Genomic DNA, 27,700 nt, shown 5'->3' with positions numbered 1-27,700 from the left:
GCATAATTTGATTAAATTATTTTCTAATGCAGAGTCAATTCACAGGTACCAGGACTGATTTTATAGGCAACAAATGCCATTTTTATTTTTTTCACAAATAGCTTCAGTACTTAATGGGCCGCCCTTGTCACAGAGACTGGGACAATGTTCCTGGTTGTCCCCTCAATCGACAGCCCTGATGGTGACCAATGCAGTATGACTTTTACGTCCTCTGTAATGATTATGCTCAGCCACAGTCATTTTACAACTGGCATTAGTTTCAAAGCAATTATAACTGTGCCCTTAACACCAGATGTCCATTGTTTATTGCAACCTGTCTGAAGGTCTGCTTGTATTTTATCATTTTAATGCAGCTATTATAAACTGTTAGATCCTAGACTATGTTTGTGTTTAGGCACAAGTGTGGTCTTTCATTCATTGTGTCCCTCCATCTGTTTTGCAGTTTGCCCATCACTCCATCATTTCACCACTCCATTTGGCACCATCTCCACACCTCCTCTCGTCCTCCATTCTCGGTTTGTCTCCATAACTCCAAGTGTTTACCTCACTTGCCAATAATAATGAAAACAGTCATTATTTTTGCAATTGCAATCGGTGATGCCGTTAGAGCAGAACTGACACTTCACCTTAACTTTCTTAATCATCTCAAAGTTTTCCTCTCACTTGTCCTCTGGCTGTCTCTCTGTTTTTCTCCGCCTGTGCTATAATTTCTGCCTTAATATTGTAGGTCAAAATTAATGCTATTCGTTATTCTTGTTTGTTACCCTTGGTTTAAATTTCCCCCTTCTCTCTCTTTCATTTTAGGTAGAGTATGATGGCTTAACGGGCCACGTGGAGTTTAACAGCAAGGGCCAGAGGACCAATTACACGCTGCGTATTCTTGAGAAATTCAAGGGGGGTCACAAAGAGGTAACACACACATACACACAGACAAACACTAACTCTGGATTTTATCCGGAATCACGGAAAAGGTTGTGAGGTCTAATGAATGGGTGGTAGCTGGAGTAATCACCACTTCACTCCTCTCTTATTGATCATAGTATTGATCCCTCGCTTCATGCTCTTTTATCTCTCCTTCATCCCCTCGTCTTATTCACTGAACTCGTTTATTCTTGCCTGTTTCCCCCTTGCGAGATCAAACATGTTTTCAAATGGGTCACAAATTATTTTATATTATTTAGTTCATTTAACGCACATTTGTTCATCGTGTAAGTAGTTCTAACTTAATCTTTTTAATTAAAATGAAGCAGTGAAGCATCTTCTAATATTTTTTTTTTTTTTTTACTTCACATGTGCAGATTGGTGTCTGGTACTCCAATAACACATTGGCTATGAACTCCACGTCTTTAGACATCAACACGTCTGAGACGTTAGCCAATAAGACACTCACCGTCACCACAATACTGGTAAGAACTTCTCCAGATATGACTCCATGGGCTTTGTGGCTTTAGCAGCACATGAAAAAAGAACTTTTGAGCATTTCAGATCAATACGTAAGAGATAATTGTGAATTATAGGGCTTTTACAGATTTGGCACTCACTGGTACAAGCTTCAAATGGATTTAGATGTTACACATGACCAAGTAAAGTCTTTTTAAACAGCACATCTCCAAACCCAATTCTGCATTAAGGTGTCTTAAATGTTATTATGGACTCTGATAAGCCTTGCTTGCTTACACATAGCTTACACAGTATAATAATGTTGTTTCTTGAGTTTGTATTTGTATGAAGAGCTTTGTAGATTCCAATTTGACAATCTCAAACATAAATTCAGACTAGACTCATTTTTGCCGTCAGAAATTTGCCTAACACTTTAAGCAAACCTACATTCCTCTGTTGAATGCATTATGAATGTACAGTAATGTTAAAGTCAACATCAAATCAAAATTTTATTTACTTTCTTAATGCACTTTCTGTGAAGAAATCATCAGTGCACATTGTTCTAGCTCATGCTCATGCTCAGTTTTAGATGGATAACATAAAGAACTGTGCTTTTTTTTTTTCATTGATTGTCCTGTTTCTCTCTGTTCCATTATGAAAGTAGAGTGTATGAGTAAATTAAATTAAAAATATATACTAGTTGCAATATTTTATATAGCACCTTCAGTGATTGCATCCATATTCACTGCATTATTATTCATTCCACTGTCATACAATGTTGCTTCCAGGCAACAAACACATTTAAGCAATTCCTTATAACATTAAAATGTATCTGACTCTAATTGTTTTAAAATAGCTTACTGCTTGTATTTGTTTTTTTTAAAAATCAAAACAACCACAAGTCATCCCTTCATTATTAACCATCTTATTTGCATCATGTGCTTTCAAAAAGAAGAAAAAAGAAGGTTTGCTATCCACAGGCAACATCATACTGATATAATACATTCAAAAAATATAATACATTCAAACCAAGAAGCTGCAGCCAAAAAAGTACTTTCACATGTCAAGGCTAAGGAAGCACCGTTTCACTGGATTTTACTGCCATTTCATGGCTTAACACCAATCAAAATGCCACTTCCAATGTATGGCTTTTGACTTTCATTGAGTTTATGGTGCTTCACTGTATGGAATTTTAAAGTGGAATAGTACAGCGTTAAATGTTACCTTCATCCTATTTTATAGGAGAATCCATACGTGATGCGCAAGGCAAACTACCAGGACTTCCAGGGTAACGATCAGTATGAGGGATTCTGTGTGGATATGCTGCGGGAGCTGGCAGACATACTGAAGTTTTCATTCCGGATCAAGCTGGTGGATGACGGCCTGTATGGAGCTCCAGAGCCTAATGGGTCATGGACTGGCATGGTGGGAGAATTAATCAACAGGGTATGCATGCCTGCGCACACGTCTATAATTAAGCTCTGTGGACACATTGTGTAAAATCAGAGACGCTTTCCAGTCACAGTGAACCTCAATAAAATGACTGGGCTTTTACAATACAGGCTTTATTTTCTTTTATCTTTATTGAAACTGCTTATGCCTTAAAGGGCTAGTTCGACCAAAAATGAAAATTATCCCATGATTTAATCATCTTCACTATCATCTTTCAGACGAACACAATTGGAGATATATTTAAAAATATCCTGGCTCTTCCAAGCTTTATAATAGTAGTGAATGGGGGGTGGGAGATTTTGGAGCCCAAAAAAATGCATCCATCCATTGTAAAAATAATCCAATCAGCTCCATGGGGTTAATAATGGCCTTCTGAAGCGAAGCGATGGGTTTTTGTAAGAAAAATATCAATTTTTAAAGCTTTATTAACTAAAATAACTAGCTTCCAGCAGATGACCACATACTGCGCAAGTCGACTTGTGCCACAAGAGTAACACTTGATGCGATGTATGACGTAGGATGTAGGAGTATCGTAAGCTTAGACACCTCTCGCGGTTTAAACAAATAGGGCTGTGCAACAACTCAAGCTCCTCTTCTCTTATATCGAAATCCTCCGATATTTCTCCTTAAAAATTCTCTGTTTAAACTTCTAATTTGTGACCGGTGTTTTGTTTTTGTATCTTCTGTGCTTCCGCGTTCGTCAGTGTGTCATGCATCGGGTCGGGGTTACTGTTCTGCTGCAAATCGATGCGTTAGGACGTCTGCCAGAAGCTAGTTATTATAGTTAATAAATCTTTAAATATGGATATTTTTCTTACAAAAACCCATCGCTTCGCTTCAGAAGGCCTATATTAACCCCCTGGAGCTGTACAGATTATTTTTATGAAAAATCGCACCCCCCATTCACTACCATTAAAAAGCTTGGAAGAGCCAGGATATTTTTGAATGTATCTCAGATTGTGTTTGTGTGAAAGAAGATAGTCATATGCACCTAGGATGGCTTGAGGGTGAGTAAATCATGGGATCATTTTCATTTTTGGGTGAAAGCATTGTCTTAGAAAATTTGTATTTTATTAAAAATTGTAAGAGCCTTTTATATGTTTACATGTTTGAATGCAGCTAGCAGGATTTCAACACTAGGCCATTGCCAGCTGATGTTTCCATTAGAGTAACGATTACATATATTAGCGCAATTCGCACTAATGCTAAAAATAATGGTGGCAGTAATAAGAACGGTAATGTCATTCTATTAACCCCAGTGTGAGCAGGTCTCTGCAAAGTCCTTTTGAAATACACCAACACACTCACACATTCTAATCAGTTCCTTCTGTGTCTAATTATTCCATGACATTATACCATTACAGCTGGTGCAGTCAGTGTACAGTTGTCACGTGTTGGTGTAATTTACTGTGTATGTAAACTGTGTATGCACACATATCTTTCTCTCCATGGGCTCACACTTCAGCTCTTCCTAGACACCAGCGTTTGATGACACCCTTTGAATGTGGTTTACAAAGCCATCTCTCAGTAATCAATTAGGCAGTAATTAAGCAGATTGAGAGATATCTGGGGTACACTTGGGTTTTTTAAGCAGAATGAACAGCTATTGATCACCCCTAGTGTTAGGGAAATTACTTTGCTTGACATGCTACAAGCTACTCGTGATTTTAAATAGTTCAGGTTGACAAAGGTAGACTATTATCTTTTGATAAAATGTAGCTAATTACATTAAAGCTTTCTGGGGTCAATATCAAAGCTTTTTAAGGTTTAAGGACATAAATTTTTTCTATTATTTAAATGTGTTCCTAGTGGTTCACTTATAATGTTAATGAAGGTTTTTTTTTTTTTTTTTTGCACAAAAAAACAAATATATTTGTGGAAAAATGATTATTTTCATCCTTTATTCTGACCCCCTGTGTGAAATGATCCATTTTTAAGGAGTGGCTTCTTTAAAGGGTTAGTTCACCCAAAAATGAAAATGATGTCATTAATGACTCACCCTCATGTCGTTCCAAACCCGTAAGACCTTCGTTCATCTTCGGAACACAGTTTAAGATATTTTAGATTTAGTCTGACAGCTTTCTGTCCCTCCATTGAAAGTGTAGGTATGGTGCACTGTCCATGTCCAGAAAGGTAATAAAAACATCATCAAAGTAGTCCATGTGACATCAGTGGGTTAGTTAGAAGTTTTTGAAGCATCTAAAATACATTTTGGTCCAAAAATAACAAAAACTACGACTTTATTCAGCATTGTCTTCTCTTCCGGGTCTGTGTATATCCACAGTGACGCTGCTTCTTCTTCTTCTACGGCGGTTGGCATCCAGCTTATCTGCTCCGGACAGTGACGCTGATGACGTGTTATGTAGTGCGCCCGAGCTTCGTTTACAGTCTGAGGGCACGCTGTATTCAAGCTATTCTACATTGTTTGTATTTTGGTATTGCTATATTTTTTAAAATGGTGCGTAGGTGTGCATGTCCTAATCGCTTCACAGTCCGGAGCAGAAGGGGGCGGTAATGCACCAATAAGCTGGATGCCAACCGCCGTAGAAGAAGAAGAAGCAGCGTCACTGTGGATATACACAGACCCGGAAGAGAAGACAATGCTGAATAAAGTCGTAGTTTTTGTTATTTTTGGACCAAAATGTATTTTAGATGCTTCAAAAACTTCTAACTAACCCACTGATGTCACATGGACTACTTTGATGATGTTTTTATTACCTTTCTGGACATGGACATACTTACACTTTCAATGGAGGGACAGAAAGCTGTCGGACTAAATCTAAAATATCTTAAACTGCGTTCCGAAGATGAACGGAGGTCTTACGGGTTTGGAACGACATGAGGGTGAGTCATTAATGACATAATTTTCATTTTTGGGTGAACTAACCCTTTAAGGCTTGTCAGTAAACGGCCACTGTTATGATTGGCTAACGTCATCGCATAGGAAAAAGTATCAACGCCCACATGCTATTGCACGCAAGTAAGTGTTTTGAAAACATTATCCATATTAAACCATCATTTACAGACAATGCATTATGAAATCTTTTACTTAAAGGGATAGTTTACCCTGCTTCTTCCTAGCGTTGTTCCCGCTGTGGTGCAGGGTCCGCTTTTCGCCATTGTCTTCTCCATTTGGCGCGGTCTAGAGCATCTTCAGGGGATGCGTTGACCAACTTCATGTCCTCCTTTATTCGATCCATCCACCGCTTTTTCGGACGTCCGCGTGGACGGCGGCCCTCTGGCTTAATGCGCATGGCAATCTTGGCCACTGATGACTCCTCAAAAGGGATAGTTTACCCAAAAATGAAAATTCTGTCATCATTTACTCACCCTCAAGTTGTTCCAAACCTGTATAAATTTCTTTATTCTGTTTAACACAAAGGAAGATATTTTGAAGAAAGTTTGTAACCAGGCTGCTTTGGGGCACCATTGACTTCTATAGTAGGAAAAAAAAAATGGAAGTCAATGGTGCCTGTTTCCCACATTCTTCAAAATATCTTCCTTTGTGTTCAACAGAACAAAGACATTTATACAGGTTTGGAACAACCTGAGGGTGAGTAAATGATGACAGAATTAAAAAAAATAATTTTTTGGTGAACTATCCCTTTAAGGTTTGTTATTCTGGGTAGCGTTTCCCAAAAGCATCGTAAGCCTAAGTTGATCGTAGCTCCAATGGTTTCAATGGAGCTACGATCAACTTAAGCTTACGATGCTTTTGGGAAACGCTGCCCAGTACAGTTGGCTGCTTCATCTTTCAACAAAAGTTTCTTTGCAAACTCTCCATAACACTGTGCCTCGTTTACAAAACAAAATGCTCCGAACAAACATATAATCCTCCGACGCGATCCAGGAAGCCATTAAAATAAACCACCCACTTGTTTCCGATGCTGGGATCCTTTGGAAGTCTGTACAGAAACTGGACGTGTCAAAGCGAACATTCTTCACTCTTCCATTTGTCCTGTTGTCGGCAGACTCAAGCTGTTGTCGGCAGACTCAAGCACGCAGAGTATGTCAGAAACTGAATGCGCATCTGTATTCTGTATCCAGTGTAGACAGTGTCAGTGATTATAATGGGCTCTATTTACTTTTGATGCGACACAACACTCACATTCAGTGTAAGCAAATATCAGCCTTTAAGCGAGTGAACACCAGTGGACGTGGCCTATGGTACAATGATGTAAAATTATTCGTCGATGTCTTGCTCTGGAGGCAGTTATATGCAAATGTATTTCCCTGTGTGACATTAATTATCTAAGTTGATTTGACATTGAAAAAAAGTGTGTGTGTGTGTGTGTGTATATATATATATATATACACAGTATATATAAAATTGTACAGCATTAAATTTTATATATATATATATATATATATATATATATATATACTAAAAATGAAGGTTGTGATATTTGAGTGTTTGAGTTTGTTTGACTGTAAAGCTCATTGTAAAGCACAGTGTGAAATTTTTTTTAGCATTTTGTCTTGCAAAACTGCACCTCACAGAAAAATAACTTTAAAAAATGCATTACTTTAAAAACAGCTGAGCTAATATCACGCTACAGAGAAAATGTTATGTTTAACAGCGTTACTGTAACAATAGTTACTCCCTCCCTAGCACTATCACCCCCTCCTCCTCGAGGAGGAAAGAAAAAGGGCAAAATAATGCCACACTGAGGTTTTTTATTCATTATTACTCATTTCCTTCCTCTGGAACTTTCACTCTTGTGCTTTTATATTCTCTCCCCTTTCATTTTTCATTCCGTATCCCTCGTTCCCTTCATCTCTCAAGGGCACAATATTCCCAGTGTCCTCGCTGGAAGCCTTCTCTTTACCAACTCTCTGTTCTTAACCATTCCTCATCACCCCTTCCCCTACAAGTATCTGTTACTTCTCTCAAGGACCATCATTTTATTTCTCCCACTCTCTCTTTCTGTTTTTCACTCTTTAGCCCTGTTTTTCTATCTATCTCTTTCCTTCCCTGTAATAAATAAATCTCTTTCCTTTTACCCAAGGACTCTCATATCAAATTCTTCCATCAAACCAGGCTTCTTTCAGTGCACTTACATCCCTTTATTATCTGTCCATTCATCCATCCAGCTGTCCAGCCTTGACTTTCCTTTTTTTTTTTTCAATTCTTTGCTCACTCTCCTTGTGCTAAATTTCCTTTTTCTTTCCTCTGCCACTCCTTGTCTTTATCAATGAACCTCAGATAATGTCAAACGCTTTTCTTCTCGAGTGCTTCTGGAAACCAAGGTCAATGTTTAGCACGGGAATACATGTGGAGCACAAACTACACGCGACGAAATTGCAGGCCTGATGCGAGTCAAACCATTGTACAACTGACACAGCGGTATGCTAATGAGTGCTTAGCAACATCACTGAATTATCACCACAAACGAGGGGGTTGGTAGTTATTATCTGTCAGTAAAGCACCTCCAAGTTACAGTATGTAATAGAAACCCTGAAGCTATACCAGAAGTCCATCAGGATGATTATAGGTCTTTCTTTTTCTTTTTTCTTGTGCGTTAGATCTTTACAAATTTCAGCAGTGACTGAACTTGGCTGAATTTTAATGGTTTCAAATTATAGAGGAAGTACATGTATGCATGATTTTAATCGGTAAGATGACAGCCATTTCTTTAAAGGTTTTTTTATAAGCTAATCCATGAGTAGAGCACCACAGACTTATTTTTTGTGTTAAATAAATCAAAATCAGAAAAGAGTTTTGTGGCTTGTGATGTATTTTATGTCTGTTTGAGATCATCTACACTGTATTTGTTGTTTTACTTTATTTCAATAAGCTCCCTGTGATCGGAAATCATGGGTGGCAAATACCTCTTGAATGTAATTTTGGTTACCGAAAACGTTGCATCAGTCAGCAAAATAACTGAGAGTACTATATCAAACTAGTATTGCTAATTCTCTCTCTTTCTCTCTGTTTGTTGCAGAAAGCAGATCTGGCAGTGGCTGGATTTACAATCACATCAGAGAGGGAAAAGGTCATAGATTTCTCCAAACCTTTCATGAACCTTGGAATCAGTATCCTATACCGCGTCCACATAGTAAGACATTTATAATATACTGAATTGTGATTGCATACTATATTGGTATTTTATTATCATTGACTAGGGGTGTGTGTTATCACGATTTTTGATTGTGGACAATTAATCCACAATCTGCTTTAGAAGAAATATCGCTGTATGCTACAGTGCATTTTATCAGTTACAGTTCTGCCACCTCCGTACCAACATACTGTACAACACGACATACATTCACATCATGTTATAGCTGAGGTAGGGTTACACTCACTTGACATTACAGTCAATCACAATCCTGAAAGTTTATTATTTGCATGCGTTTTAAATCCTTGCCGGTTAAATATTTTCTTTGCACGCTTTTCTGAGCGCGTACACCCGAAACACGCTTGTCAAACAGCGTGTGAGTACTGAACTATGTTATCTTTCGCGTCTTATTGCGCTTAAACTGTCAGATACACACAAGGTTTACATAAACACAGTCGATTATGTCTTAAGTGAACGTACACAGTTGTGAGAAAACCAGATGCGTGTCTATATGTTAGATCCGTGCATGAGGTCTTAAAGTGACAGCAGCCTAATAAACCTGCTGTTGCTTGTCATAATTGTTAATCAAACAACAAAAGACTTACTGCTCTTCACTGAATAACTTCAGTAGTTTTAATAAGAATCAGTGTATGTATAATTTATACAGTGAAGTCTAGTGTTTTATTTTTACATTTTTCATTTTTGTCATGTCGTCCACCCCTATCATTGACTATGTGATATTCTTCCCTGAATCTCACAAAACCTTTCAAGAATATGTATAATAATAATAATAATAATAATAATAATAAATTATTATTTTGTTGTTATTATATTACTAATATTATTAGTAATTATTATTGTTAAAGGTACACTTTGTAACTTTTATCCCTTTAGCGGTTAAAAAACAAATCTGCATGAATTTTGAAAAAAGAACATTGATATGGTTGTGTTTCGGCGCTGCGTGACTGTGAGTAAATCCTACAGCTCATAAAACATTCATTACAAGTCTTGAGAGATAGAACCAGTTTAGATGGAAAGGATTTCTAGCTGACTGAAGACGTTACTGTAGCTAAACCCATTAATAGACACGGTACTTCCTTGCAAATAAATTCCAGCACAGTGCTACAACAACCATAATGAAATGACCCTGCTTAGTAGATAATGCTTTACAATGAACTCTGTTAGAGAGCTACATATAGCAATTTATCTTTTATAGCAATTATAGCTATTTATCTGTAAGGTATAAAATACCTTACTCACCTCATGAATTACTCACTTTTACAACATTTCAAATCCCTCAGTTCTCGCCATCTCTGAAAAGCCAAGCCAATGTTGACTCTTGTTTTATTACGAGCTCTGTCGCATTCTCTTTTTGCCAGCAGAATCTTCTCTGTTCTGTGTTTTATATGATGAGACACACATGGGCAAGTGACATATGTACGCAAATTCCCGCGAAAACCATCCCGACAGGTCTAAAATATAAACACTTATAGTAGATTTACCATAGTGAATCAGGGTAAGACATTCCTATGGGCAACAGGTGGTGCTTAGTAAAGAATTTTTGTAAGATTTTGTTTTGTTGGATTGTCCCGTTTAACAATCTTGCGAGAAAATCTTGCATTCTAGTAGCTTAAACATCAAAGCACGGTGCAAATGTGTAAGGGTGTCGCTTTCCTGAGAAGACATGCATCCCTTTAATGCATTGTAAGTCGCTTGGGATGAAAGCACCTGCCTGATGCATAATGCATAAATGAAAAATTGTGTATAATGTTTTGTCTGTATCAATAACAAACTTTTACCAAATCTCTGCATATGAAAAGGTGCACTAAACAAAACAATAACAAACAGCAATTGTATCAGGAAAAGCTTTTAGCTGTTTTGAGTTTCTGTGGGAGTGGTGAAAGCATTGTTTGTATTGTTTATGTGCTTTCTACAGGGCAGGAAGCCAGGTTATTTCTCCTTCTTGGATCCGTTTTCACCAGCTGTCTGGCTCTTTATGCTTTTAGCCTATCTGGCCGTTAGCTGTGTACTCTTCCTGGCTGCCAGGTACCACACTGTCACTCAATACACACAGATCTATTTTGAATATCATTATATTCACAGTCCAGCGTTCTTCCTGAGGTAACAGTAGTCTTTCCCTGTTTCGTTGTTTGTTTGTTTCTCTCCCTCCATCAGGCTGAGTCCATATGAGTGGTACAACCCCTTCCCATGTTGGCGGGAACGCAAGGACCTCCTGGAGAATCAGTACACACTAGGGAACAGCCTGTGGTTTCCGATCGGTGGTTTCATGCAGCAGGGTTCAGAGATCATGCCCCGGGCCCTGTCCACACGCTGTGTCAGTGGTGTTTGGTAAGTGTGGGGATGGTTCACACTTCTTTTGAGGTGTAAGAAACCATGCAGTAAGTGTGCATGTGAATCTGTGAGTATTAAAGACACTCTTTCACACCGAGTATCTCCACAAGTTGGTTCTGCAAACATTGGCGAATAAGGTTTGATAAATGATAAGTGTAAAAAAAAACATAATGGAGATATAATTTAGTTTCATTAAGTGTTAACAATGAGATTGTGGTTTTTATAATCAATTAACACTGCTTTTGTAATTTTTTACAAGACGGACAAAATTTGTCACCAAAAAAGTCATTTGGTTTAACCAAAATTTCAGTTTTACCAAATGACACTTTTGGTTATACCGAATGACGATATTTTCAAACAATGCTAACAGGCTGATATCTAGCTAGCTAGCAAAGGGACAATCAAACACTTTATATTTAGTACAAGTTTTTAAAATATTCCAACATTTTCCATGTTTTATAGCAGTTGTACCGAATGACCTGATGTTTCGGGACATGCGTATGAGCAAGTGAAAACTGAATTTTGAAAACTGAAAAGTGAAAAATGAATTTTTCAAATAGTTAAAAGAGAGTTAGTTACTTTGCTTCATGACCATGTGGTCCTTGGCAGGTGTCTGAATGATGTCACATCCTGTCACATGATATTAAAGGCATGACTTGATCCAAAATGGTCCCTTTATATTGGTTACTCCGAGACATCAGTGAAATTCATTTTTCCAGACATTCTTTCTTATAACAAAGCAACGACTTCTACACATAATTTTATACCATTTTGCACTATGTTGATATATGATGATATAAAATCATGCCAGAATAAAAAAAATAATAATTTATACATTTATTACAATTTAAGATATTTTAATCACAAATTAAATAGCTGTATTGGCCTTTTGACGGTTAAACTGAATGACCTTTTGACACTTCAAAATCTTTAAAATACCTTTATATGTAGGAAAATATAATTAAAACTTTTTGGATTCAATAAAAGTGATCTAGATGTTTTTGTATTATTATTAAAGGGGTGGTTCAATGTTTTTTTTCCAGGCTTGATTGTGTTTTTGGGGCACAGTTTAATATGTCTTAATGCTTCGTTTTTTTGACAACGCTGTATTTTTCATATATTTTATCTTTATTCTACACCTCTGTTTCCATTGTCATTTGAACGGCTCGTTTGACTTCCTGCTTCTATGAAGCCACTCCCTCCGAAATACGGAATGTGCTCAGATTGGTTAGCTGGCCCAGTGTATCCAGAGCCATCGTGATTCGCTGAAGCGTCCGGAAACACCACGCACCTTACCATTTGTTACCGGTTACGTGGGCTTCGGTTATATTGTATGCTCAATTTGATTATATTGCTGTATCAAATTGAGCCCGAATCAGACCCAGATGAACAGCAATCGTGGCTTTTAAAGGACGTTTATGAATGGTATTTCATTTTGTATTTGTGTCAAAGTGTTTAGATGCTGTCACTGCTGTTTGTTAGCTTTCAGTATACAGTTTTATCCTGATTAAAGCTTTACTGTAGCCGAATACATGACTGAGTAGTAGCATTTTTGTAAAGGTAGCGTTTAATTTACAGCATGAACAACTGTTTGTCTATGAACATAGAAGCTTGTTGGCGTTTGTTTGAGAAGTATGCTCTATAATACAGCTAACTGGCTAGCGAAGCAAAAATGAGTTGCTCTTTGTATACATCATTGATGCAACCAAAAATGAACTATACATTTAAAAGACATGTACAAACAATAAAACGTACTTACAGTTTGAAGCCAATAAACAGCAGCTTCTGCTTTTAAAGTGGGAACTGCTTCTTTCAGTAATAGCCTTTGTGCATTTAGTAATAGCCATCCAGCATTGAACTCGTGTAGATTCTGAAAGCTGTCTTCCACAGCGCATCCAGTGTAGAAATTATCACAGATTATAATGGGTTCTATTATCTTTTGACTCATCGCTCGCGTCCGGTGTACAAAACTCTTCCGCTTCCACATGCTGCGCGACATGGCCTCGCCCACTTTGTTGCGTGTTCCCGGGGGGCGTGTTTTGCAGGTTTTATGATGTCACCAAACCTGGAAGAAGCTCGTTGTATTCCAAACCGGTCGTTTTTGTAGGCATTAAACTGCCATAACTTTAAAAGACAATATCTCCATTTGCATTGAACTTTCAGTGCTGTAACTTTGCAGATACTATTTATGCTCAAGCAGCAACATTACACACTAACTAAAGTTAAAAAAGTGAAATCGCAATGAACCACCCCTTTAAGGCCTTTGGACAAAAAAATGACCCATCACGTTATTGACCCATATATATACAGTATATGTAACATATATATAATGTATGTATATAAAAAATGAAAATCTAAAATCTAAAAATGAAAGCTAATGAATACTATATTAGTAAACAATACGAAAATAACACTGAAGTGGATTCTTCAGTTTGTGGATCTTTTCTGTACCCAATAAGGATGTTCAAGTTTTTTTTTTTAATGCAATCCTATTTTTAAAGGATAGATTATAATAGCTTTAAACTTTGTTTTGTTTCACTTTAATTACTTTTTCAGTGTTAGAATATGATCATTAAATTTTCCAGAATTTCTCTATTTTGTGCTTTTGTCCCAACCCAGACTTTTTAACTTCTCTTTTATAATAAATGAATAAAAAGTCATGAAAATTATTCTTAATTATACTGCACTTTTGCCAATGAACCTTGAATGTAAGTCCCCCCCCCCCCCCCCCCCCCCCCAAAAAAAAGCCTGTATTTCATGATAAAAATGAGAAAAGGGACAAATGAAAAGTTCTCTTTATTTTCATATTTAAATGTAAATTACTTAATTAAATTTATATAAATATTTATATATTTCATTGACTGCTGTCTAACCTGTGGTGTTAGCAAGTACAGAATACAAACTTGCATATTACCAATAATTAAAATAGTTGAAAGAAGTTTCGTTTTCTCAAGAGCCTCTAGCTGAATAATCACTCATATCTTATTTCTTGGTAGGTGTTGTGTTTTGTTTTTTGGCCAAGCAAAAAAAAAAAAAAAAATGACCTACTTGGTGTGAACATTTTCTGTGGGGCAGATTTTCACCCATGGGGATGCATTATTTCAATTTAACATGCACCAAAAATCTGTTCTCTGTGTAAAGAGACCGTTAAGAGTGAGTGTGTCTTTTCTCACATATTGAAAGTGTAAAGTGTATTAAGTTGTGTGGGCATGTTTGTTTTGCTTGCAGACATATAATGCACATAGAGTGCGCTTCACTCTTTTGTAGTGTATTTCCAGATTAGTCTCCAACCTCTCAGTTCATTTTGCTCTCTTCCTGCTATATCAAGTCAAGCTGTCTTCTGTTCCATCTCTTCAATTTCTGTCTTGCGCCTTGCTGTTGAGGTCATTTAAGTTGAACAACCACTTTAACAATGTAACAATGGAGCTGAAATGATTCGATCTGTGCATGCAGTGGAAGCTGAATGTTTAATCATCTGTGGTGTGAAATAAACACAATAGATGCAACTTTAATCCCACACAGGGGTGACCCAGAAACCGGAGAGCGCCCGTCTAACTCCACTGTGCCCCTGAGCACAACACTAAACTCTGTGATGGTCTAGAGGGACGTGTATCTGCAATTGGTGTACTTTAATTTTTGATAAAGAGCTTTTACTAAATGACAAGTAACTAATCTGCCTGTTTGTGCATTTTTAGAGGCCAGTCTCTTTAGAAAAGTTTGAAATGCTTCACCAGTCTCATGAAAGCTCTTTCTCTGAGGACTTCAGAAGTTTCCTTTCATCTGGGCATGATTTAGTGCGGCGAAGACCACACTCCATGCCTGCGTTGGAAAGGGCTCTCAAACTTCCTTCTAAAAAAAATCCTTCATCAACATGAATCAGCATTCATAATCGCAAATAAATTCAAACTACCGTTCAAAGTTTGGGGTCAGTAAGTTTTGTTTTTCTAAAGAAATTAATACTTTTATTCAGCTAGGATACATTAAATTGATCCTAAATGACAGTAAAGACATGTAACAAATGTTACAGAAGATTTGTATTTCAAATAAATGCCGTTCTGTCATGACAACTCTCGGGAGATGGGTATGGTAATAGAGATTGGCATGGTAATTGATATGGCTCTGTAAATGTATTTGGTCTTGGCGGAATAGATCTGCTACGCTGCTGCTGCTGCTGAGCAAGTACCGAGAATTGCTACTGCCAGTACATTCACATACATTGCCGTGAGCATGTAAGACATGCTGCTGCACATGTAATATATATGAATGAACCCCCATAGCAGATCTATACAGGTGGAGCTGGGGAAGGTGGAGGGTTTCTGAAAGCGCGCTGCAGACTGCTAACAGTAACACTACCGGTATTTTAAATAGTAATAACATTTTAACATTTCATAACATTACTGTTTTTTTATTTTTTATTTCTGTGGGTGAAAATGCCGTGTTGATGCCGGAGGTCAGAGGAGAATGGCGAGACTGGTTTGAGCTGATAGAAAGGCAACAGTAACTCAAATAACCACTTTTTACAATCAAGGTCTTCAGAAGGGCATCTCTAAATGTCACAGTATTTTTGATCAAATAAATGCAGCATTGGTGAGCCTAATTTAAAAAAAAAAACTTACCCACCCCAAACTTTTGAACAGTAGCATACTTTTATAACGCGATGGATTTCTAAACATTTCAGATCAAACAGAGCATGAAGACATTTTTTTTCTTTGGAATACTGTATTATGTAGATAATTTGTGCTGAAGCCCGAGAACATGGCTTGTTTTTTACCTGGTTAAAGCTAGTTAGGTGTCTGATCAACTGGACTACCAGTTAGTGGTGCTGAGGTCAACCCAGTAGACCATCCTGATCAGAGATAGTAGACCACATTGGCTCTGGTGGGGAACTGGTTGAACTGGTTAAAAGTATTCCAGAACATAGTTTGAATTAATTTACCAGCTTAAACTTGGTATTACCTATTTTTTTTTCTAGATCTTGTTGGTTAGAAGAACATCTGGCATGAATTAGTAAATTAAATGGTTAATGTGTTAACTGTCATCATGTCTTAATTCATTCAAATTACAGATAATTCCACAGGGTTCACAAACACTATTGATTTTTTTTTATAGCTTGCTATTTTGCATTTGATCAAACCAAGTTCATCTGATTGACATTGCTGCTGTGGGTATTTTTCAATATTTCATTGAGTGATATACGTGCATATATATTTCTGATGGAAAAAATGCTGTGTTCCTGTGTGCACGGGACAGGTGGGCATTCACGCTGATCATCATTTCCTCCTACACGGCAAACCTTGCAGCTTTTCTGACGGTCCAGAGGATGGAGGTGCCAATCGAATCTGCTGATGACTTGGCAGATCAGACAAATATCCAGTATGGGACTATTCAAGGAGGAAGTACTATGACCTTCTTCATGGTACGTAGGTCCTTGCAAGCATGTGTTTGTGTGAAATTATGTGTGTGTGTGTGTGTGTGTGTGACTTCCATGTGTGCACGTGTGATGTCATAATGCATCACTTCCTGTTTATGGCGGTAACTGGACTAGTGACTCATATACAAGCCCACGCGGAATCTGTGCTGGCAGAACTTCATAGAAAGCTTCAGATTTCCACAGAATTGAAACGCCCTTCATTCACAAAGTTCTATACAAGCCCCACCTTTTGCATGTATAGATATTTATTAATATTAATATATATATTTTTAATAATACTAACTTATGCTTAGTCTCTTATGCTTAAAATAACTATTTAATACATTTTCATTAGAAAATTCAAAAGAAGCATTTATTTGAAATAGAAATATTTTGTAATATTATAAATGTATTTACCGTGAGTTTTAATCAATTTAATGCCTCCTAAGTATAAAGTCTCTCTGGCCCCAAACTTTTGAGCGGTAGTGTATATATAAAACATTCACTGGCCACTTTTTAGGCACGCCTGTTCAACTGCTCTTTAACGCAAATAACTAATCAATCAATCACATGGCAGCTGCATTTAGACATGGTCAAAAAGATCTGCTGAAGTTTAAAATTGAGCATCAGAATGGGGAAGAAATGTGATTTAAGTGTCTTTGAACGTGGCATGGTTGTGGTGCCAGACAGGCTGGTCTGAGTATTTCAGAAACTACTGATCATGGCTCGCATCATGGCTGCATAGTCGACAAATCTGCAGCAACTGTGTGATGCTATCATATCAAAATGGACCAAAATCTCTGAAGAATGTTTTCAGCACCTAGTTGAATCTATTCCAGGAAGGATTAAGGCAGTTCTAAAGGCAAAAGGGGGTCAAACCGGGTACTAGCAAGGTGTACCTAATAAAGTTGCCAGTGAGTATATATATTTATATAATTTTGACTAGATTTGGCCTTCTAGATTTGCTTGTAGGTAGATCTGTTCCCAATACAGCTTTCGCGACTACTCATTTTGAATAATTGCTCAGAAAAGTGGTTGACTAGTCTGTGGGTCAGTGTTTACCTTATGTAAATAATTTTGAATACAGAATGAAAAACCAAAACAAAACAATTGGAGCTGAAATCAAGTGATACACGACTAGTCGAAATGGATCCAATGCTTTAATTTGCAGTAGAGTTAATCGACTAGTTTGTGCATGTGGTTTAAATGATGTCATAATGCATCATGTCCTGTTTATGGCAGCAAGCAGTTGGCTTAGTGACTCACAGCCACATCTATATTCACACTGGAGGCCAAGTTCACTTCCCCTATTACATTAATAATGTATTATCCATATTTCTTTCCCTTACATTTTCACTTTCTTTCAATGTTACCTCAATCTAGTTCACTCTCAGTGTCTGCCAATAAAATGTCTCTTTATTCATTCACCTGTCCTCATGTCACCGCAAATATAATTATGTCTTTGATTTTTCTCCACCTTCCAATACTATGTCTGTTTCACCTCTCTTTTCTCTTTCTGTCTTTTCCAATGATGACATCTGTGATGACAAACCCACTCTGCACTCTCGCTCTTAGAACTCGCGCTACCAGACATACCAGCGCATGTGGAATTACATGTACTCCAAGCAGCCCAGTGTGTTCGTGAAGAGCACAGAGGAGGGCATAGCGCGGGTTTTAAACTCCAAATACGCCTTTCTTCTGGAGAGCACCATGAACGAGTACCACCGACGCCTCAACTGCAACCTCACTCAGATAGGAGGCCTGTTGGACACCAAGGGCTACGGCATCGGCATGCCTCTGGGTGAGTAGGGTGGAAGTGGAAAAGTCCGAGAAATAAAAAGAAAGAGAAAGAAAGAAAGGCTTCAGGTGGGATATAAAGATTTAAATAAAACCCAGGTCTGATTTTAACCTTGTTATATAAGTAGAAATACTTTTGAGAGTCCAGCAGGGAGGTCTAAAATACAGTATTTGGCCAGTATGCAAGACAGCCATTAGCATTAAGTGGCAGCAAACGGGGGAAAAGTACTACTTTTGACTTCACACTTTGGTGATTTTATTTCTTATTTTGAACTTCATCTCACAAATAATTTCTTGTTTTGTTTTTTTACTCTGAGGTGGCTTCCATTATTCTGTAGGTACTTTTTAAGGGTTATTTGGGCCTTGTTAACCTGCAAATCCATGACTAATTGGTATCCAGACATATTCCTGCATGTATTGTGTCATGTTGTTTAATGCTAAAATATTTTCTCTTTTCAAGGGCTGTCATTCCTTAATTTAAATTAGAGTACTTGATTTTAAAAAAGAATCCTCGATTGCAATTTGTCCATGTCGATTAACCGGCAAAATACCCAAAGTAGCGCATTCCATGGACGAGAATCCATAAACTGCATTATTAGACCGTTTTCAAAGGCTGCATGATATATTAAAACCATAATATACCATAGTGCTATTGTGAAATCACAAAGGATGCTGCTGAGGGTTTCAGCGATGTTTTAATTATTTAAATGCGTGCAGGTTACGAGTTTCTTCAATCTCAGAGCGGCTCCCTTCACAGTAAATGCTGCTCCATACAAACTCAGTCTCAGCATGTATTGTTTGTTTGGGCTTCCAGAAATATGCATTTGGGAACGTATGACATGCTTTGTGTTTCATGCAAAGTGTTGCACTGTTATCATTTACATGCATGGAGCCCGTCTCAGCAGCTTGGTTACCAAACTCCATCTCTGCATGCTGTAGGTTTGGGTTGCTTATAATGTTCATCTGGGTACGCAACATGCAATTTCAAGTTTAAACCCTCGCTCCTTGCAGTACATGTAGCAAGGTGGGTTTTTTTTTTTTAAATATATACATTGAACAGTCAATGTAAAGGTTTGTGAAAGTGATCTTGCGCAACATGGCACCTCATGGCAAAGAACTCTCTGAGGATCTGAAAAAAGAATTGTTGCTCTACATAAAGATGGCGTAAGCTATAAGAAGATTGCCAAGACCCTGAAACTGAGCTGCAGCACGGTGGCCAAGACCATACAGTGGTTTAACAGGACAGGTTCCACTCAGAACAGGCCTCGCCATGGTCGACCAAAGAAGAGGTTGTGTTTGGGAAATAGAAGTATGAGTACTGCCAGCTTTGCTGCAGAGGTTGAAGGGGTGGGGGGTCAGCCTGTCAGTGCTCAGACCATACGCTGCACAATGCATCAAATTGGTCTGCATGGCTGTCGTCCCAGAAGGAAGCCTCTTCTAAAGATGATGCACAAGAAAGCCTGCAAACAGTTTGCTGAAGACAAGCAAACTAAGGATATGGATTACTGGATCCATGTCCTGTGGTCTGATGAGACCAAGATAAACTTATTTGGTTCACATGGTGTCAAGCGTGTGTGGCGGCAACCAGTTGAGGAGTACAAAGACAAGTGTGTCTTGCCTACAGTCAAGCATGGTGGTGGGAGTGTCATGGTCTGGGGCTACATGAGTGCTGCCAGCAGTGGGGAGCTACAGTTCAATGAGGGAACCTTGAATGAGCAGAGCATGATCCCCTCCCTTCGGAGACTAGGCTGCAGGGCAGTATTCCAACATGCCATCAGAACCCCAAGCACACCTCCAAGACGACCACTGCCTTGCTAAAGAAGCCGAGGGTAAAGGGACTGGCCAAGCATGTCTCCAGACCTAAACCCTATTGAGCATCTGTGGGGCATCCTGAAAAAGAAGGTGGAGGAGCGCAAGGTCTCTAACATCCACCAGCTCTGTGATGTCGTCATGAAAGAGTGGAAGAGGACTCCAGTGGCAACCTGCAAAGCTCTGGTGAACTCCATGCCCAAGAGGGTTAAGGCAGTGCTGGAAAATAATGGTGGCCACACAAAATAATGACACTTTGGGCCCAATTTGGACATTTTCACTTAGGGGTGTACTCAGTTTTGTGGCCATCGGTTTAGACATTAATGGCTGTGTTGAGTTATTTTGAGGGGACAGCAAATTTACACTGTTATACAAGCTGTACACTCACTACTTTACATTGTAGCAAAGTGTCATTTCTTCAGTGTTGTCACATGAAAAGACATAATAATATATTTACAAAAATGGGGTGTACTCACTTCTGTGAGATACTGTATGTATTTGAAGTCACTTTAATGGTTATTGTTCACTTGGTCTATTTTTATTACCACATAAAATGATCAATTACTTGATTAATCAGCAAAATAATCGATCGATTACCAAAATAAACATTAGTGACAGCCCTCCCAGTATAATCAGCATTTATTTGTTTGTTTATTAGGCAAAATTTCTGTTTTAGTTCTGTCTGAGATGTGACTAATTAGCACACAAACTATTTGCTACAGTATTAGCACACAAACTCTGACATGTGGTGCCATGGTGCTCAAGTGTATGGCGTGAGTTTGATTGTGAACATTTTTTGTTCTCTGTCCATTATCCCTCTGAATAAAAAAAAAAAAAATTCAAAAGTAAAAAAAAAAAAAAACGTTTTAGTTCTGCCAGAAATAAACATGATGATGGCCCACAGAACATCACACAGACAAGAAAGCCGATGTCACAATGATAGCATCTCTTCACGCTCTGATATTGCACATATCAAATTTTTCTTCTGGATAGATGGCTTGGCACTTTTCCGCAAAGCTTGATAAATAGCAATTCTGACTTTGACTTTGGCATTTGGCATTTCCAGCAATTATTCATTGACATACAGAAATATGAGGGAGGGAAAAGAAAAAATTTATGGCATATGTGTTTTGTATTGAGGGTTTTAATGCTCACTATTGGGTGTTACAATGAGGAAGGCAGGAAAAGAGAAAACCTGGGGTCTTAATTGTGGCTAAAGGATTGAGCTGGGTGAGATAATGGCCACCACTGAGCCACTGTATTCACTGAAAAAATGTAGAAGGGTTTTCTAGACTTGAGTGCAAAGGGGCTTGTCAAGTCAAAATTTAAGAAGCTTACATCCAGCTGTGAAAGTGAAATAGGCCGTAAAAGTGTTATTGGCGTCATGTGGTGATTTCGCACAGTAGGTCTACTGCTCCAATTCCCAAAGACTTCTAAGGAAGCTAATAATTCCGTAATATTTTTCAACATTCTTTTGAAGCTGATCAGCATATGTCTGAAATGCAAAATCTCTTTAATTCAGCTCCATTGTTGTTCAGTGTACAATTCATCAAAAGACTGAAAATAGTTAGCAATTGTATTGCTTTTTTGTCCTGTAATTTTGATCCCTACTTATAAAAACGAAATCATTAGTACAGTAGATTTTCCACTATTTATACATTTCTAAGTCATATGCCAATATGAAAAAGTTTAGCTTAAATACAGCCTCACTGCATGTGTGGCATCGTTTCTAGCAGTTTCATTAGGGTATTTAGTGTTGGTTATATTTATGAGGGGGGAAAACTAATCTTGAAAAAAACATTATTAAAAAAAAGTACTTTATTTATGAAGTCTTAACCAGGTAGAACTGTCACCAAATGTCAATTTCTCATAAAATTGTAAAGATATGACCTTACTTCATGTTTAGTGTCTTTGATGTGTTACACTTGAACAGTGTAGTATATCAGAAACCTTTTAATAGCTCTTTACTGACATGGACTGTGATATTTCTGATGAAATTTGGGGAGGATTTGGTGAAACCTGAAGAAGGATTAAAAATGGTGGAAATCAAATGGGACAGAAATTGAAAACACTGGGAGCAATAAAATAAAGGAGAATAACACGTCCTGATATTTTAGTACTATTTATATACTATTATAGTATGTTTCATTTTAAATTCAGTTCAGGAATTAGTAATTTTGTTATGAGCTTTATCATTTTTAGTTGTTTTTCATTTGGTCCAAAAGTTATTACCTAAAAACTGTTGGTGGTGTTATAGGGTTTGAGGAGCAGATTGGATATTAAAAACATGCCCAATCTATGTGCCAATATGGGCTGCTGTAGACTCCCATGATGCATGAAGAATAATAAAAACCTTTCGTTTTTGGTCCCTGAAAAAGAAATGATGGCTCCAAAACTTTAAGAAGTAATGAGTACAGTGTTGTTTTAGCAGATAAGATTATGAGAATAAGAGAGAGGACATATAAAAGAGGGATGCTCATAAATACTTTCAAACATAGGTGGGGAACTTGTACCTACAGTAGGTTAATTGATGTGGTTAGGAAATTACCAGTGCTGTTTTTGATCTTGTGTCCTCCAGGAAGATCAGTCCAACAACCTCATGACCACTAAGCTAAACTGTCCTCCAAAATGCTCATAATCGCATGAACCCGTAACTAGATTTGAAATGAGAACCCAGGAGCAGCATTCGTCTTCAAAGTCTATCTCCAGGTCATAGAACGTCTTCCAGGAGCTCAAACATTCATTCCCTCCTCCTGGTTCTAACACATCTCTTCAGGTCGCCTTCCAAAGTTCTGGTGCCAGTCGATAAAATCCTCTCATCCACTCATTCATGAAGAGGCTGGTCACCATGGACAACCCCCATCTGCTTCCATAGCAACCTGGAGTGTAGATGATGTCACTACAGCATCCTTAGACTGGGTTAAGGCTGATACACACCAAACCAATGTCAAAGAACCGTGAAACGGTGGTGTAGGCTAACGTTAACTTTGGACAAAAACGTTGCACTTGAACACACCTTAAAATCTACAGCCTACGGCTACTGTGCCTGCATGATAATAACTGAGATAATAACTGTCAGCACAACAGCAGATGACAATAGTCTGTATTCGTCATTCAAAAAAGAGAACGTGAACTGGGAATGCGAATATACAAACCGTAAACAAAGCAGCGTTCGCTTACCATTTTGAACATGAATCATGCTGTTCAGTTTCTCTTCACTTATATTAATTAAGCTACATACAGCCATGTTGTTATTTGCGCATTGGAATGCTCTGAAAAGATAAAGATGTAGGTAAATCTCTAAGCTTTTTATAAATTAATTCTTTTTTTTTTATTATTGTGCGCTGGTTTACAAGGCTGAGCGGCCAATCAGAATGATCTCTTTTCCCGACGCGATTCAACATGCTCAGTCATCTAGACTAAAGCCAACGGAGGTCCAATTGAAGCCGACGTGTAGAACACACTGCAAAAACTAGCCCGACCGATGCTCACTGAGCATCACTGGCCGACAGCCACCCATCAGCTTGGTGTGTCCCGGCCCTTAGACTGTAAAACATGAAATGACCTTTTGAGTCACTAGTTGATTATTTTTCTTCTTTTTGTAACACCTTACAGGTTTAATTTGTTAATACTAGTTAATACATAAACTAACAAAGAACAACATTTTTTTAAAACATTTATTGATATTATTTTCGAATATATTCACTTAATTCATGTTAGTTAAAATTATACTTTGTTTGGGTAAAGAATTCTAAAAATTGACCCCCACTTAATAAGAATCACAAACTGAAGTGTTGTAAAATATGAATACGTTTTGGGAGTTCATTTTTAGTTCATCTCTGCAAGAAGGCTTCAGGGTAGGAGATATACTAAAAATGAACTCCCAAAACTTACTGCCAAATTCTGGAAGATAAATTCTTCAAACAATGGTACAAGAGGATGTGGTGCTGGTCCTTCAAGAGTCACTCTCAATCTGTCTGTCTATAAAACCTATACAAAACAGTATTCATGTATTTTTTTTAGGATTCTTTATCTAACTTAAGTCTCTGAGATCCTGACACCTTGCTCTTCTGGAGACTCCAGGTAGGTTGCAGTTCTGAAAAATGGTGGAGCTGGAGACTAGAGGGTTCCTGCTGGTTTCACACTTAATTATTAATCTTAATTCTTTTGCACTCTTATCCACCTGTTTTTGTCTGACCCAATGAGCATTTTGCTGTCCATTGGTAATGCCTTAACTTTGCAATTTCCAGTATTGCATTAGTATTGCATCCTTCTCATGAGCATTTAATCATTTTTGACTTTTCAGTCTGAGTTAAATCTCTTTTTTGGCTTATAATGCCTGTAAAAGAAAACCTGCCTAATAATTCTGCACACCTGAATATAAGGAGTTTTTCATTTCCAGCCTTCCTGGACAATTATATATCACTTATAAATGATTAAATACAAAATTAATAGTAGTTATTAAGATTGATATGGTTTGCAATTGGTAAAATGTGCTTGGAAAAAAATATGATCAGAAAATCAACTTGCGTAATAATTATGCACGGAGCGTAGATAGAATTTACTGTGTTTGCTTCAGCGAATGCTATGATTTTTGCTATTGGTTAGGTTTAAGGGTTTAGTAGGTGGTACATTCATTTTAAAATACAATTAATACATTAACCTTTTAGTGCCACTCATAGGCTATTTCATTTCCGAACTGCAGCAATACATACAACAACCCACATATTAAAATGTTGCCAGATTCACATTTATCTGTTTATGATAAAACTGAATGCGCTTTCAGACCCACTCACTTGACATTGCGCTTTGAAAAAGTATTGCGAAACGTGAAAGAAGCAACATATTATCATTTTGCAGAAATGGAGCATGTTTTTCCTGGGTTGTTACAAATCAAGGTGTTTTGAAAATTACTTAGTCTACATGACATGAGAAAAAAAAAGGCAACGTTAAATACAGGGCTTTATATAAGTGATATTGACACATAAAATTGTGCTTATACTGAGGTGTAAAAACATGCACCTGTAAGATACTTCACTTTCACAGCCTTTGAATGAATAATAAAGTAACATTCAGTGACACCTGATCCATTCCAGTGCATATCTGCAGTGTCTAATTTAAATTAACATCTATTAATTTGATGAACACATCCTTTCACGTCACATTGTTATGAGCGGGATATGATTAGCTGTGATACAGTAATGTCTAATGAGGGATGATGTTATTCTAACAAGACAAATAATTTAAAATTAACCTATCATAACATTCATTTTCATTCTGACACACTGGCTAATTTAACTCATTTGCACAACATCAGTTAACTTAAGACATTCAGAGTCATGTCTTATCTGTTAGCATATGTGTTTTGGCACATTGAACCCTAGTGCTAATGAGGGCAACTACTGTGGGTCATTTCCTATCACTGTCCCTGTCAGTAGAAGTGTCTAAAAGGCCAAAAACTGTTTACTGCGTAGCATTGCTAATCTTAACCTACCTGTAGCATTGCTAGCCTTAGCCTGTCTTCACTTCTGTAACTCTTATCTTAAGGTAGTTATCTAATTTCTCAGCCTTGCCGAGGTTTTACAGTAGATGGTTTTGGACACTTGTCGGCTGGTAACCCTGGGAGTCAGCTTAACTAGCTAATTTCATTCTCTGTCTCTCTCTCAGGTTCACCATTCAGAGATGAGATCACGTTAGGTGTGCTCCAGCTGCAAGAGAATAACAGATTAGAAATCCTAAAGCGTCGATGGTGGGAGGGGGGGAAGTGTCCTAAAGAAGAAGACCATCGAGCCAAAGGTGAGTGAAACACTGTTATTATACTCATTAGCAACACACCAAAATGTTCTGTTCTGTTACTGTACATCTTAATGCCGACAGTACTGGCAGGTTCTGGTACGACCCTGGATGTTTATAATCTCAAGTATGTGAGTGTGTATTTGTGTAAGCAAGTTTTGCTATTCCCACAGGGACAAAAATGTATCCTATTTGTTTTATCCTATTTTTTTTCCTTTTAACCTACAATTTAAGAATACTAAAACCTGATGAATGCAAGGAAAAGATATTTAAAGGAGATTAAATAATATCATATGTTATATCAGAATACCAATGTATTTTTTGATTAGGGACAGATATATAAATCAGTGTTGCCAAGTCCACGTTTTTCCCGTTGACTTTTTTTTTTTCACGGGTTGATTTCCACCAACGTACGAACAATTTTGGACGCCCTTAAAACAACACCCAGACGTATATATTCAATGGAGAAATCAGCCGCCCAATGAAGAAAATCGCATTTTGCTATTTTTGGGCTACTTTTGACAGGCCGTTGGGCTACTTTTGTTGTGCAGACCTGGCAACCCTGATACAAATACACAGATAGTCCTGTCCTTTCAAAAGTGCAATTTCCAGGCCTGAGACTCATGGAAATTAATAAAATCTTAAAAGATCATGGAAATTTCTCTATATAAAGTCAATATATTTTTTTCTCATTTTTAAAGCTGCAGTCCGTAACTTTTTTTTTATTAAAAATGATCCAAAATCAATTTTTGATTAAGAACCTAACCAGCCAGTGCTCAAAACTATCTCCTTACCTTAGCCCGATTCACAACGGTAAGCTTGTAATAATGTTTTATAATAAAATTATACTGGTGGATTTCCGCGGGAAATTCGAGCATGCAGCAGTTAGTCTTTGCGTCATTACCTCACATCTATAAACAGAAGGAAGGAGCCCTGCATATAGGATGCTGCTGATAGTGGATCATTTATAGCCTTTTCTCACAGCAACTGAAATGACAATCATCAGTGACAACTGGAGATTCAGCCGTGGTCAAAAAGCAAAAGACTTCGGACTGCGGAGTGGCTACAGAAATTGAAATCTACAGGTAACGCTGATACACATAGTCAAGCAATGCTGATGTTGTTAACATTAACAATTTGAGATCAAAGTATAACAACAATAATAATTTGCAATATGAGTGATGCGATCGTTAGATTTAATCACCATTGGCTGCTCGATTTATTGTAGGCTAATGCTTTTTCCCCTCAGTTGGTCAGAACAAAAGTGTCAGACATGTTACTTGTTCAGATGACATTTTCCGGTGAAAATTCCTACTTTGGTCATACTTCAAGACTACAATCTGTGATTCTGAAGTACAGTATCCACACCGGTGGATACTGAGGAGGACGCTGAGGAACCGTGCCGATGCACAACACACGTACAGATAATAATTCCGCATATAACTGCAATTGCATGTTTCAAACAGAGATGGCGACTAAGAGGCAAATCTTACGGACAGCAGCTTTAACTATTTATTTGTGTATGAATTACTTTTTGTAAGTGCATTGTCAATAAAAATTATTTTTATAAACATAAACTTTGATTTAAATCTTGGAAATTCATTGGTCATAAAAGGGTGGTAATCCTGAATGTAGGTGTAGGCCTTAC

The 27,700-nt window shown here is 37.6% G+C and overlaps 1 protein-coding gene across 3 annotated transcripts in view; it reads left to right on the top strand.

Moving 5' to 3' along the window:
* The window catches only part of LOC125275804 (glutamate receptor ionotropic, kainate 5), a 53,943-nt gene that overhangs the window by 20,430 nt on the left and 5,813 nt on the right, over positions 1–27,700 (top strand). For all 3 annotated transcript variants that reach the window (XM_048203083.1, XM_048203082.1, XM_048203084.1), the window contains 9 exons: positions 805–909; positions 1,299–1,406; positions 2,623–2,826; positions 8,778–8,891; positions 10,828–10,937; positions 11,067–11,240; positions 16,494–16,659; positions 18,229–18,454; positions 25,927–26,055. In XM_048203083.1, the coding sequence (XP_048059040.1) occupies positions 805–909; positions 1,299–1,406; positions 2,623–2,826; positions 8,778–8,891; positions 10,828–10,937; positions 11,067–11,240; positions 16,494–16,659; positions 18,229–18,454; positions 25,927–26,055 (1,336 nt within the window). The remainder of the gene's footprint in view (positions 1–804; positions 910–1,298; positions 1,407–2,622; positions 2,827–8,777; positions 8,892–10,827; positions 10,938–11,066; positions 11,241–16,493; positions 16,660–18,228; positions 18,455–25,926; positions 26,056–27,700) is intronic.

This window comes from Megalobrama amblycephala, linkage group LG9 (assembly GCF_018812025.1).
Source record: "Megalobrama amblycephala isolate DHTTF-2021 linkage group LG9, ASM1881202v1, whole genome shotgun sequence".
Classification (NCBI taxonomy): Eukaryota; Metazoa; Chordata; class Actinopteri; order Cypriniformes; family Xenocyprididae; genus Megalobrama; species Megalobrama amblycephala.
The sequence above is the reverse complement of the archived record's forward strand: the minus strand, read 5'-3'. Positions and strand labels throughout refer to the sequence as shown.